The following is a 15,076-nucleotide window of genomic DNA, read 5'->3' on the forward strand; positions in this document are numbered from 1 at the left end:
AGGGGTTAAAATTAAAAAAAGAAAACATATAAATTAGAATTATTATGATTAAAAATTGAATAGTAATATTTGAGAAGAATAAAACAGGAAGCTAATATTTTGCGGGAAATAGAAAAATAGAAAATGTCGAAGAAGGCAGAGAGAAAGCGTTAAGGCAAAAGGAGACTAAACAAGAGTGCGTGCGACTGAGAGGTTTAAGAACTGAAAACCCATCCTAACCCTAAACCCGCAACGACGCCGTATTCCGCCGCACCGGCATTCATCTCCACCTCACATGGCTACCAAGAAACGAAACTCTGCTGCAGAGGACGAAACCGTTAACACAAACGATTCCCCAAAACCCCAAAACAAGAAACCAAAGACCAACGCCGATGGCCAACAACAACCTTCCATCAAGCCCATGGAGAGGAAGAAGAAACGCAAAGCTTTGGACAAAGAGAGACGCCGCACAACGTCTCAGTCCCAATCCCAACCTCCAGCTTCGGAGCCCAAACCTGTGCTTCAGTCCCTCGATTCGCCGAGCACCGGTGGTGGCTCTCTTCCGGCGTTTCACATTGGCGTGTTCAAGGACTTGGCGGCGGCGTCTGAGTCGGCGAGGGAAGCCGCCGCCAAACGAATGGTGATGGAGTTGAAGGAGGTTCAGAATGCTTATGACGCGCTTGAGGATAAGGAGAATGGTGATGGTGGATTCAAGTTGGAAGCTGAGAAAGACGATGGATTGGATAACTGTGCTCCCTCTGTGAGATACGCTGTTCGTAGGCTTATTCGTGGTGTTTCTTCGTCGAGAGAGGTTTGCGTTCTGTTCTGTGTTTCTGACATTGTAATGTTGGTTCTATTTGATAAGTTCATTTATGATATTTGATTATCTTTGATGTGTTATGTTAGAAAAGTTTTCTGATTCATATATATATATATATATATAGGTTTTTGCTGGATTAATTAGACTCTGCTCATTGATGCTGTAAATTTGCTTACTGAGTTGTTGTGGCTGAGGTATGTGTTTTATTGCTTTTGCAGTGTGCACGACAGGGTTTTGCTTTAGGTTTGACGGTTTTAGTTGGTGCTATTAATAACATCAAGGTTGAATCATTCCTTAAACTTGTGGTTGATTTGTTGGAAGTGACTTCATCAATGAAGGGTCAGGTGGGAAATGGTAGTGGCGTAATTATTTTATTTTTGGTTTGTTTCTCCGCTTGGTGAATACTAACTATATCTGTATATTCCTTGTAAAATTACAGGAAGCAAAAGATTGTCTGTTGGGCCGCTTATTTGCTTATGGTGCTCTGGCTAGATCAGGAAAACTTGCACAGGAATGGAGTTTGGATAAAAACACTCCTTGCATACGAGAATTTATCAGTCTACTTATCTCTCTTGCAAACAAAAAGCGGTACTTACGAGAGCCTGCTGTCTCAATAATTCTAGACCTGGTTGAAAAGGTTTGTCTATTATTAAAACAAGAGAATTGTTTACCCTTACATATCACTCTGTTTTGACTGGCTTGGATTTTCATTGGTTTCAACGAGTCATTCCTTGACAAGGATTTTTTCCCCTTTTTCATTGTGAATATTTTTTTTAGTGGAGATTATCTATATTAATTGTTAGTATCCTGGTACTTTTAGTTTTGATAATGGGAAAGGAATGATTTGAGTTATGGAATGTTTTGGTGGATCTCTTGTGCTGGATTGCCAGTGCACTTTGTAGGTCAGATTCTTATCTTTTGTGTATGATATTCTGCTAGGTCTTGAGCTATTATTCTCTTCTTTTGCGCTATTGGAATATTCAAGAACATTTCTACCCTCCATTCGTGTATGCATATATGCTTGTAAATAGATCCTTATAGGCACATGCAAACTACTAGTTGCATCATTGGCAATGTCTTTGATATGGATATATTACTTTTCTCACAGGATCATCTGCTACTCTTTGAAAGATATTTTACATTCTTGTGGGTCATTTCTTAATTGGTAGACAGTATATTGTTTGACTTACTGTTTTCCATGACACTTACTAGTTCTCTGGTAATTTTGAGACTCACTTTGTACTGCATCAGGCTATATGTTTGGTGCATCAAACCTTACTATTGTTATTTGAAGGCTATTATTTATTATTTATTACTGATATTACTTTTTGTAGTTGCCTGCTGAGACACTGGTGAATCATGTTCTTGAAGCTCCTGGGCTCCAGGAGTGGTTTGAATCTGCTATAGAAGTTGGAAATCCTGATGCTTTGCTCCTTGCTTTAAAAGTTCGGGAAAAGATTTCTACTGACAGTTCCATATTTGGCAAACTACTGCCTAATCCATTCAACTCTAGCCAGCTTTTTTCTGAGGATCACCTGTCCTCCCTGAGTAATTGCTTGAAGGTAGGTACATTCATTCATCTGTGTGGCCAATACTATTTTGGATGGAGTAATAGAAATATATGGTTCTTATGTATTTTCTGAATGTGTGGCAGGAGTCAACTTTCTGTCAGCCTCGTGTTCATAATGTCTGGCCAGTTTTGATAAATATTCTTTTACCTAACACTATTTCGCAATCAGAAGATGCAGTGTCAGCTTCAAGTTCATTAAAAAAACACAAAAAGAGTCGAAAATCTAGCTCTTCAGATGAAGAGATTGCCAAGAATCTGCAGTCTTTTTGTGAAATAATTGTTGAGGGAACTCTTCTCTTCTCATCTCATGATCGTAAGCACTTAGCTTTTGATGTTCTGTTTCTTCTTCTCCAGAAGTTGCCTGCATCTTTAGTTGCAGTTGTTCTGTCGAACAAAGTTGTTCAGTGCCTGATGGATATACTATCGACAAAAAGCACATGGCTGTATAAAGTTGCACAGCATTTTCTTAAACGGTTGTCAGATTGGGTGGGGGATGATGATGTCCGAAGAGTTGCTGTTATAGTAGCTATACAGAAGCACAGCAATGGAAAATTTGATTGTGTAACACGAACAAAACATGTTAAAGATTTTATGTCACAGTTCAAAACTGAACCTGGTTGCATGCTTTTTATTCAGAACTTAATGAACCTGTTTGTGGATGAAGGCAATGCCTTGGAGGAACCTTCAGATCAGAGTCAAACAACAGATGAAAATTCAGAAATAGGTTCTATTGAAGATAAAGATTCTCCTAGGACCAATGGGAATGCTGATTTTTTGAAGAGTTGGGTTATAGAAACCCTTCCCAGTATTTTAAAATTCTTGAAGCTGGATCATGAAGAGAAGTTTAGACTGCAAAAAGAAATCATGAAATTTCTGGCTGTTCAGGGTCTGTTTACTGCATCTCTTGGCACTGAGATCACTTCCTTTGAGTTACAAGAGAAATTCAGGTGGCCAAAATCTCCCACACCCAATGCTCTTTGCAAGATGTGTATTGACCAGCTGCAGCTGTTATTGGCAAATGCTCAGAAGGCGGAGGGCTTGCATCCTTTGGCTAATAGCCTTGAACCAACTGATCTTGGTTCATACTTCATGAAATTCTTTGGCACCTTGTGCAACATTCCTTCAGTTTCCCTCTTCCGGTCTTTAGATGATGAGGATGAAAAAGCAGTAAAAAATTTGCAAGCAATGGAGGCCAGATTATCCAGAGAGGTAATTATGCTTGTGACCTGTTATTGACTCTTACACATGAACTTTATGGTCCCTTTTGTGTTTTTTAGCTATGATGAGAGCTAGGTAATTCAAAATTCTAACGAATAGTATTTAACACTGGGAGCATTGGTCGGCAGCGACAGAGTTGTTGTTGCAGAGCATTTCTGCAATCACAGACGTTTTGTCCTAATCATGGACAAAATCGAGGCTTGGGTGCACACTAGTATATATAAGTTCTTAAAATCTGACCACCATACGCATTGAGGTTGAATGTCTGATTATCTTGTTATTCTCTGCTTCTATTATCTAAAGAGTAATTCTAAAACCACCTCCAACATCCCCTACTTCTCATTGAATTTACCTTTTCATTTAAGATTTTTGTTATAAAGTATTAAGAGGTTGGATAGGGGGATATTTTTGGAGGATATAGCACTACTATCTTATGCTTGTGATCTATGGCCTGTGAGGAAGTTAGAAGAGCTATGAAAAAATATGCTTTCTTACTCATTTTTGGAAACAATTTGGTTTGATACGTGGATAGGTTATGCATATGCATTCATGGTGCTTTCCTATATTTTTTGAATTACTAATAGGAAAAAATAAGAATGAAAAAATGTTTTTTCCTTGATACTACTTTTCTAGCCATAGACTGGCTGCAGAACCAGAACGCATGTTCCATGGTTTTGGGATTTATGAATATTGAAGCTATTTGTGGTCTCATGTGAAAAAGATATATCAACTCAGTCTTACATCTGAACATCGTGTTTATGCTATCTCTTATGTTTCTGCATCTATACCATTAAACAAATTTTGTACTTGAATTTTGTGAACTAAATGTTATAATATATATGCTTGTTTTTCATCTTTTTAGTGGTGATGGTAAACAGGAAAGGAGCCATGAATGTAGCATTGATGCTAATCGATTGAATGCAGCGAAATACTTGCTTATCCAGCTGCTTCTGCAAGTGCTTCTTCGTCCAGGGGAGTACTCAGAAGCTGCATCTGAACTCATCATTTGTTGTAAGAAAGCTTTTTCTGCTTCTAATATTCATGAGTCCTCTGGAGAAGATGATGTGGAGGTTGATGATGCTCCTGAAGTGATGGACGTTCTTGTGGATACCTTACTCTCTCTGCTTCCACAATCATCTGCACCTATGCGATCTTCTATTGAACAGGTTGTAAAGAAGAATGTGATGTTTATCTTTTGCAGCTTCATAATTGTACATCTAGTAGATTAGAGTACCACATTTTGTTAACCCTTTGTATGCCAATATGTTGCATCTTAACTTTGTGCTGAGCTGATACATGAACCTTCAACTACTATATGGGAAAAACTCTGAATATCACGTTTCTTTTTTGGGCAGTAATTATTGATTTTGTTTTAATAGGATAAGTCTTAGATTTTTCCAATATTCAATACAAAATTTAAAATAAATAACCATGGAACATAAATAACCAAATTTTTGCTCCCATTTAGATACCCAAGAAAGTTCCTTCTAATTACAGTCAGTCTTAATATAATCAGCTATATTTCATTGAAATGAATCCTATTTTTCCTTTTGGGCCTTATTCATAATGAAGATATAATGAATTCTCCCACTTAGAAAAATATCAGTATTTCTGATTGGTTAAATACCTTCCTAACTAGAGAGCTGTAATTGTAAGGAAATTTCAGACCCAGGCTTTAGTGAGCCTGCATCACGGTCTAGATTCTACCCTGTTAGGGATTGAATTCCAGATGGGATAAAAGTGTATAAAAGAAGGAAATTCAGGGGCAACTTGGGAAACGGTAAGTTGGGAGAGGAGTGTGAACTAGGTGGGTCCAATCCTAACTAACTGTGAAGACGTGTATGTACGTGTCATGCTGAGGGGTGGGGCGAGAGAATGATTAGTAAACATTCTGTTATGAGAAAAGGGTATAACTGTTGGCTAGTAGAAAAGAGCAGAGGGGATTTTTCTGAATTAGGACTTGGAGCATAGGAGTTGCTTAGTGCTCCATTTTTACCATTGTTGTTACTGCATTTGTTTTTTTCTGATTTCCTTAATACCAGACAGTTTTCTTGCTGTTTCTTGGGTTGTTTCTATCATACCCCTTTCATCGACATGTATAAAGTGCATATTCACATGAAGAGTTGAGTGGTGTTGTCTTCCACAAGTAGCCAAACCAGAGTTGTCTGTTTAAATCATTTGTTGAATTTTTCATAAACTTGGTTTGTGGGTATTTGATATTATTTGTTCACCTTGTTAATCCTATTTGTGGACCCTCTTTTGATTCTAATGAAAACCTTGTACCGGCAGTTTTATTTCCACTTCTAATTGCTATGCCTGCACGGTATTAACTTGTCATGTGGAAACCTAGATTGAATGAATGGTATGGATATGCTATCCAATATAATGGATGCAATGTGATATGAGATAGATTTGTTTGAGACTGATTGATAATTGATTGAGCTATATATAATAATGCTGAAGTACCTTGTTGAAAGATAATGTTGTTTAAGAAAACTGAATTGTCTCAGACTGAACTCATAATTCTAGCTGGACCTCATGCCTTATGTACTGTCTTTCTATTTGTGTAATACATATCTCTATATGCAGATGTTTAAATATTTTTGTGATGACATCACTGATGATGGACTGATGCAAATGTTGCGGGTCATTAAGAAAAGTTTAAAACCGGCTAGACATCCAGATGCAGATGATGATGACGACGACGACTTCATCAATATTGAAGATGAAGAAATTGATCAAGCTGAGACAGGTGAGACAGGTGAGAGTGATGGGCAGACAGATGACTCTGAGTCCGTAGTTGAGGTGGAAGAAGCTGATCATGGTCATTCTGAAGCTTCTGATGATTCTGATAGTGGGATGGACGATGATGCAATGTTCAGGATTGATACATACCTTGCCCAGATTTTTAAAGAGAAGAAAAATCAGGCTGGAGGTGAAACTGCCCATTCCCAGCTTGTGCTTTTCAAACTTCGTATCCTTTCATTGTTGGAAATTTTCCTTCATGAAAATCCAGGCAAGTATACATTTCTAATTTGCTTATATCAACAATCAGTTATCAAGTTTGCTTAATGTTCTTATGCTGCTATTCTTCAATTGTGTTTGCAAATAGCAGAGGTTAAAAATATAAAAAGGTAATAATTTTACATTATGATAAAAATGTGTTTAAGAAATTTAAAATTGCTGTAAATGGAAAGTGTAGTGGTACATAAGGCAATAGTGATTTTGTGCCAATTGGAAACCAAAAGAACGAAGCATATGGATCGCTCCTGTTTTATTGCCATACTTGCAATTTTCTTGTACAATGTGTTAGCTTCATAACTTTCTATCGTGTTTTTAACTCGATCTTTCTACATCATGTATACATAAATCGCTCATGGTGTTTTGCTATTATACAGGTAAGCCTCAGGTTCTTATGGTTTACTCAAATTTAGCTCAGGCTTTCGTTAACCCTCATACGGCAGAAGTTAGTGAGCAGCTTGGACAACGTGTATGGGGAATATTACAAAAGCAAATATTTAAAGCAAAGGATTATCCTAGGGGTGATGGAATCCAGTTATCCACTCTTGAATCTCTGTTGGAAAGAAATTTGAAATTAGCATCAAAGCCGTATAAAAGACAGAAGTCTGCTTCTAACCCATCAAAGCGATCAGCTGCCTGGAACCGACAGAAAATGGTTTCTTCCCTTGCCCAAACTTCAACCTTCTGGATTTTGAAAATTATTGATTCAAGAAATTTCTCTCAGTCTGAACTAGAGAAGATTGTTCAAATTTTCCGTGAAGTGTTGGTGGGATATTTTGACCATAAGAAATCTCAAATCAAATCTGGATTTTTAAAAGAAATATTTCGAAGACGACCATGGATTGGACACTCTATATTTGGCTTTATTTTGGAGAGATGTGGATCTGCCAAGTCAGACTATCGACGAGTAGAAGCACTTGATTTGGTAATGGAAATATTTAAGTCACTGGCAACTGGGAATAGTGACGAACAGAATGCATCGAAAAAGATTCTTAAAAATAATTTGGATAAACTTTCTCGTCTTATGAAAGAGTTGGTGACAAATATGCCTAGCAAACCAGCAAGGCGGGCAGAGGTACACAAGTTCTGTGTCAAAGCCTTGGAGATCCTGTCTAAGCTTAACCTCACTAAGCATTTTGTTAAAACTTTGGCTCCTGATACTCAAGCCGCTCTTGAGGCGCAACTTGGTGAACAATTCATCCGTTTGAAGAAGCTGGAAAAATAAACTACAGAATCTAAAAATTGCTGCTACAACCTGAGCTTTTGATATTACATTACTCGCCACACTTGAAAGACCAAAACACGTTGGAAATACAGTGCTGTCCCCAAAAGCAATCCCCTGATGCTTGAAGTTTACTCTGCCCGCGAGATCGGTGCCCCAAAATTCCTTTAAGACGGGCTTACTTGTATGCCTCTGGGAGAGGAATGGTGGAGTGGATGAGGACTTACTCGAACATGTTTGAGGTGTTTGCTGTAAGAATTTTGGTAAAACTTTGAAATTCTTAGTTTTGTTTGCCTTTGTGGATGTTTTGTTTTGTAAACTTTCCTATGTTACACATGATGACTTTTTGAGTTAGTAAGAGATCAACTTTTTATGTTGCTTAAATTTTCTCTGCTTCGAAAATGACCACTATTTTTTGACAAAATATCTCCCGGAAGAGTTGTTCCCTGTGACGTTTCAAATCTTTTTCTTCACCAGTTGCATTCCGCGAGTACGTCAGAACACGATAGTTGTAGGATATTTTCAACTGGTCTTCCCCACCAATTAGCTTCTCCGTATATAGGGTTGGTTTATCCATAATGTCTTTGTAACAATTTTCAGAAAGTGGTCTCCGTAAGACTATTGATTTCTTACATTTCTGGCCATCTGATACACCAATGAGAATATAAAAACCACGTCAAATTACTAATAAATTATGCTTATTAGTACTATCTTCCGGCATTTAGAGACTGCTCATCAGGAAACTATTTTCATTTGCAAATTGTTTGTGTTTTTTACATAGTTCCCTCGGTATTCAAGCATGTACTAGGTACATACAAAATGAAAAGGCTGGCCTTTTAACTAATTAGCGATCCCAAAATTTCCAATGCACAGATCCACAAAATGAGCCTTCTTGAAAGAGGACGACCATCTATTTACTGTTGTAATGTGTACAAGGTAAACACAAAAAACACTAATTCTCTCCGTTCTATTCCTAATCTTTAACGCGTCTATCCTAGCGTTTTCACCACATTTCAGCCTACTTTCTGGCCTACACAGTGTTTTGATGAATACTTCGGTTTCTGAAATCATTTTTACAACTATGTCACACCACAATCCCTCGAGCAGGTGCTCAGCGCCACAATCCAAACCGCTGCCCCCAATCCGAACGAACAATGGCCACAATCCCTGAAATGAAAGGTAATCAATTTAGCTAATCACACCCATCTGCCAAAAAATTCATAGCAGCAGAAGAAAAACACGTTAAATGGACAGACATACCTCGTCCATGTATTCAAGCCGCACCCTCAAGGAAGCCAATGAAGCAAACATTTTCTTTATGCGCCAACCTGCTCCCATGATCATGTTTTGATCATTAGTTACAAAAAGCCCTGCCTGGCTGCTACAAATGCCCATTGTCTGCTTCAGAATCACTTCCTGAGGAACTCCCCGAATCAGAATCTGCAACAGTCAACGAAATTTAGTATTTTTTTACTTGCCAGAAAATTAGTTTCAGATACAAACCAAAACCTAAAATAGGAGCAAGTCCATACCACTTGATGACGAGGAATCGCTGCTTGAACTGCCAGAGCTACTAGAACTACTACTTGCATGGCCTCCAACGACATCTTTATCCTTCTCAATCTCCACAGGGGGAAACATACTCATTGGCATCTCATCTCCAATGTCAACATCCTCATCCCCTGCTTCTACTTTCTTTGGCTTTTTTACCTCAACCGGCGCTGCATCAACCTTCTCGCTAGCTGGCAATTCCTGTCAATTCAATCATTACACAATTAGTTCTGACAACAACCAATGTTCCATTAAAACAACAGTGAAGGTAATGGTAGAGAATTTACCCCATTGCCTTTGTTAGGCGCCACATTGTTGTTAATGTTGCCCATTAGTGCCTGCCGTTTAATCTTGCTAACCATCTTCTTCCAATTAGTCACCAATCGATCAAGTTCCCAAAGGGTCTCTGTGTCAACGGCCTCAATATCTAACTCGATCTCATCCCCATCCTGCTTCAAATTCCCATTCCTCTTCCTTATGATCTGCACCACCTGTTCCATTTTCTCCGGTGGCAAACTCTGCAACCCAATACCCAACTTGTGTTTCTCCTCAAGACTCATCTCCCTCTTGTTAGGGTCCTTGGCTTTTGGCTTGGGTTGCTTCACAGGCTTCACTGGAGGGGCTCGCATCGGGGACGGCGTTCTCACCGGCGACTGCAGCAATGGAGGGTTAGAAGAACTCGCAGGAGGCTGCAGAGGCTCTTGTTGCACTTTCGCAGGAGGGATCGGGTTCTCCTTCTTCTTCACCCTCTCCCTTTCCCTCTCCCTCTCTGGCTCGACATGGTTCCATGAACTAGCCTGCAATTCCTCGTCAAAATCACGATCCTGTCTAACCCAATCTTCGAATTTGTCATGCAACGGGCGATAAAGTTCCTCAAACCTCGCCAGAAGCTGCTCCGCCATGGTGTACACATCGTGACCCTTAGGGTTATAGGTGAGTGCATTGTTGAACGTTAATCGCACATCGGAAGCAAAATCCGAGGGCGTCGCGTACATGTTCTTCGAGAGATTCGACTTCACCGTACCCAGATCCATGGGTTGCTTAATTATATCGTAATAATCGTGAAGACCCATTCCAACAACGTCGACAGGAACATTGAAGATCCACCCATGTTTGTGTTTCATCAGCTTCTGCAAAACCTGCACGCAACCCTTCATCAAATTCCCAATCTCAGAATGCGACCGTTTCAAATCCTTTGCCGAATTCACCGGGAAAGGACGCTTGTTGCCGGCAATCTTCTTGCTCGACGGTTTCTTTGGCTGGCCGTTGAAGCTCTGGCCCGGTTGAAACTCGCCGGAATCGATTCGATTCTGGAGCTTCCGAATCTGTTCGAGCTCCGACACGAGGCGGTTCTTGAGGTCGTTCAGCTCCTTTTTCGTGTACGACGCGACGTTGAAGGTCACGTATTGGAAGTAATTGACGACGACGTCGTTCGATCGCCTGTTGATAGAAGAAGCATCATCGGACGCCGATTGGGTCCTCTTGCTGTTCGCTAATTTAGGGTTAGGGTTAGGGTTAGGGTTAGAGAAAGGTACTTTTCCCATGAATCCTGCTCCACCGCCTCTATGCTGTGGCCAATTAGGTTCGTTCCGGTTAGCTAAGACGCCGGACGCCATCGATGTGAGAAATCACGGCCGTCCGGTAAGATTCCGGCGTGTCTCCGGCATGAATTTCCCAATGCGGGTCGAACAAAGCAAGAGTTAGCGGGGTACTACGAATCACGCGCGAACAACGCCCTCACGCGCCGTTGACAAGGCTCACGCGCCGCCGGCGGAGACACCGATTAAAAGAGAGAACCTGAAAAATAATAAACGTAGCGTTTAGGGTTTGGAAGTTGGGTTACCCTAATCTGAGCGAGGAATGAGAGGGGGCTAGAGCCGCTTCTTAAAGGCGATGAGATCTGCCCGTGGGTGCTTCGGGAAGCTTTATCTGCCGTTGATTTATTATTGATCTGTGATCCAACGGATGTCGTTGATTTCTCGGCTGTCCCGAAAACTGACCGTAAGATCTGGCACTAACGATGGTGATTTCATGATACTACCACGTGTCTTTCTAGGAGCCGGACGATGAAGGAGGTCGAGTTTTGATTTGGATTTGAGTTTGAAGTGAATTTGGGGTGAATGTGTCGTGCATTTAGGGTTTGACAGGGGGTCCGGGCCCACGTTGATGACGTGGACGGAGGCCAAACTGGCGGTTCCGGCGTGTGGGTGAGAAGGTACGCGCAAGCGCGTGGTTGCGAGGAAAACGCTTGTCCATGTGAAGGGTATTATGGTAAATGAACAGTGCAGTTTGGAAGAGGACCGGTTCTTCCATTCCCCAATTTTTCACCCAATTAAAATATCACCCACGTTTGTGTCTTCAGAAAAATAAAAAAAGGAAATATGATTATTATTATTATTATGCGCCAAATTAAGATTAATTAACTTAGTAATCAATTAAAAGGTTGTGAGCAAGTAGTTTAATTATCAATTAACTTCGTTAAGTAATTAAAGGGATGGTCTAGCAACTTCGCCAAAAGAGATTGGAAAAGGAAGTCTGTTGGAGACGGTCAGGTGCGACTTCTTTTTTTTTCTTGTTAGACTTTCAATAGTTAAAGATATATAAATTGATTTATAATAATTTGAATTAATAGACACAAAATAAATTATATATGTATATATATATATATATATTATTTGATTTATGAATAAATTGAATGAGCAATGAAAGCAAAATTTGTACAATAAACTAAAGTATTATTTTATCATTTGATCCTTAATTCTATATTTTACAAAGACTTAATTTTTAAGTCCTTTAATTTATAATATAACTAATCTTGGTATTTTTAATTTATTTAGAGTAAATTAAGTTTTTTATTTAAAATAATAATAATTTTGACCGACCCCTTTATAATTTTGTTAATCTGCACAAAATTTGATTTTATATTCAAATTTTATTTTGATTGTTCAAAAAATTAAATTATAACCAATATAAAAAAATAATTTTACTTTTTCTTTGAAATGTTAATCTCGTGTTTTATAAAATTTTGTTACATTTTTGCTAAAATTATTATTTCTAAACATTTAAAATTATTTATATAATAGAACTATCATAAACACTCTGGACAAATAATAATGATGTTAAAATTTTAATTAGACAAAATTAATGAAAGGAATCAATTAGTTTAATTTTAAAAATTTAATTAATTACATTATCTAAAAAAAAATAACTAAAATTTAAGATAATTTAAAATATAATAAAAATAATTAAATCTGTTAAAAAAATCTTAAACTTTGCATTTCAAGGGCTAGTCTTCTTTTGCCTCTCTCTTACAAATTACGATCACTCTTAAAAAAATATTACTCTCTTACAAGTAACTGAGAGTATAATTTTGTTAATTAAAAATCACGTTGAGATGTATTGAAATTTTGTGGAAAAAAATATAATAACTTCAATTAGTATTTGTAGGGAGAATTTGTCTTATAAACCTTTTAAAGGTTTTTATGGTCCTGAAACAAAATCATGTATAATTTAACTTAATAATTAAATGATGGTAAAATTTAACTTAAAACATTAATTATAGTATAAGTAAATATTTTATATACAAATAGAATGTAAATAAGTATTTTAAAATTAAAAAAAATTACTGCTCTTTCAAATATAGCCCTAGGGTCCTTCGCTACAGAAAGAGCCAAAAGAGTTTTTGTTTTGTTTTATTGTCATTTATCGATATTAAGATAAACTTGGACCAAGGCGACACGAGACGTATAATGTGAATGTCACTCTCACACCATTACTTGAGAAGGAACTTGCTTGTGTCGCAGTTCCTCATAAACTACTATTACACAAGTTTAAATTACAATATTTATTCAATCAAAATTGCTCCATTAACCTTTGGATGTTAAAAAAAATAAAAAAACTATTTTAATAAGTTTATTTTTATTAATTTATAGAATAAATACTTTTCAGCATATACTATAATATTTTACGGTTAAATTTATAAGATAAATAATTTTATAAAAATTATTAAATAAATAGTAATATTGTGAAATGTACACTTAAATAAATAGTAATATTGGGCAGTTGTTTTTCGTTATAAAAATGTGGTTACTAATCAATAATAAAAGAGCCATTAATTTTTGTAAATGTCAATTAATGTTATAAATAGTATAAGATAACCTTTTAATTTTAAGTTCTTGCACTCACTAATGAGCCAAAACCAATTAAAATGTTTATAAACTTATCCAAAATCCAAAATTTTGGTTTTTTAAGTTTGACGGCATATTCATTTGTTGGACCCTGCATGCATTAAGTACAAGCTTGCATCCTATATCTCCAAAGTTAGTAACTTCTCATATTACGTTTCTATTATATTTTAAATTATTGAATAAGATTTGAATATAAAGAAGTTAAGTTAAATAATTAAAATAAAAAATGAAAATATTACATATATTAAAATATAAAAACTAAAAAGTATAATTAAACATTTTTTAGCATGTATCAATGCCATAAGGGACCACTTATAGGATTTCGTAATCTTTCGCCGCCACCTTAAGCTTGTATTTGAAATCACTAATTCTTCCAAATGAAGCATTTTTGAGATAGTTTTTTCTTTCCCGATGTATAAAACCCTAAATCCTAATATAATTTAGAAAAAAAAATTCATTTAAAGAGTATTTACAGTCTTATAGAACATACCTCGTCACAATAAAAACATGTGAAAATTCGAAGAACAATATCTTATTAAAATAGTTTAACATGAATTTAATTTAGATTGTGGTAAAACTATCTCAAAAATGAAGAGTTTTCATTTTTCTGGTTCATTTTTCATCCTCGTGTCTTAACTTCTTTCCTATTTTCATCCTTAGTCCCCATTTCGAAGTATTTATGTCCCTTTTCTATATTTGTTACCTCCCTTTCCAGGAACTCAATACTTATGTACAATTTAGTTACATTATAACTTAAATCCTACATAAAAATAGTAAATAAAAATATTAATTATAAAAGAAACAAGTCAATGAAAATAAATCAATGAAAGTGTAATTATAAAGTTTTATTTCAAATATAATATACTATGTAAAAATTCATTAAATTATATAAATATATATTTAACATTAGGGGACAAAAACCCCTAAGAAAAGGGAGCATGATCCCTGTTTCATCTTCAAATTTGTCATAAAAAGATTTTATTGTTCTATCCCCATTTCCATGAGAAAAAAGAAAAATCTAATCTCGAATGAAGTAACTTCACAGGGATCCCCAATATAAAAATATCAACCCTTAAATACGGCTATATAGTTAATAATATAGTAAATAACTTAGAGATAATCCAATAAAAAAAACTATAAAGAGCTGTTTTAGTGATTAAATGCTATATGCTCACATGATGGTATCTTTATTGTAAAATCAATGAAACCAAAAAAATAGTATAACACATACATTTTAGTAAAAATGGAACCGTTGTTTAGTAAAAGAATTTAAAGTACATGGTTGGAAATTTTAAGAGCGGAAGAATTTTATAAACATCATGCTTTTATTTTTATACTTTTTTCCTCCTAATTTATGATGTGAAATGAGATAAAAATAATTTTAATTTCATCTACTTTTTAAATAATTAAACGAATTTATTTTGTTTCATTACAAGAAGTGAAATAATGAAATCATAGTTTGAATTCATATAATGTTATTGCATCTCTTTTTGTTTATCATTATATAT

The 15,076-nt window shown here is 36.4% G+C and overlaps 2 protein-coding genes across 3 annotated transcripts; one reads left to right on the forward strand and one right to left on the reverse strand.

Annotated features, from left to right (window-relative positions):
- The first annotated feature begins 137 nt into the window (after positions 1 to 137).
- LOC113846715 (rDNA transcriptional regulator pol5) lies at positions 138 to 8,209 on the forward strand. Its single transcript, XM_027475280.1, has 8 exons — positions 138 to 790; positions 1,018 to 1,143; positions 1,239 to 1,436; positions 2,134 to 2,361; positions 2,454 to 3,578; positions 4,466 to 4,753; positions 6,177 to 6,603; positions 6,986 to 8,209. Exons 1-8 carry the CDS (start codon positions 275 to 277, stop codon positions 7,831 to 7,833), a joined length of 3,756 nt encoding a protein of 1,251 aa, XP_027331081.1. The 5' UTR covers positions 138 to 274; the 3' UTR covers positions 7,834 to 8,209.
- LOC113846729 (transcription factor GTE7-like) lies at positions 6,817 to 11,239 on the reverse strand. 2 transcript variants are annotated; one of them, XR_003501719.1, is made up of 4 exons: positions 9,669 to 11,239; positions 9,363 to 9,582; positions 9,091 to 9,270; positions 6,817 to 8,997 (listed from the first exon to the last, which is right to left on the reverse strand). XR_003501719.1 is itself a non-coding variant. In XM_027475314.1 (3 exons), the coding sequence occupies exons 1-3, from the start codon at positions 10,995 to 10,997 to the stop codon at positions 9,212 to 9,214; spliced, it is 1,608 nt and encodes a 535-aa protein (XP_027331115.1). In that variant the 5' UTR covers positions 10,998 to 11,236; the 3' UTR covers positions 6,823 to 9,211. The 2 variants fall into 2 exon arrangements, 1 of the variants encoding a protein (XP_027331115.1); XM_027475314.1 differs by having other exon boundaries at positions 6,823 to 9,270; positions 9,669 to 11,236.
- Positions 11,240 to 15,076: the final 3,837 nt, after the last annotated feature.

This window comes from Abrus precatorius, unplaced genomic scaffold (assembly GCF_003935025.1).
Source record: "Abrus precatorius isolate BTA unplaced genomic scaffold, Abrus_2018 Scaffold10, whole genome shotgun sequence".
NCBI lineage: Eukaryota > Viridiplantae > Streptophyta > Magnoliopsida > Fabales > Fabaceae > Abrus > Abrus precatorius.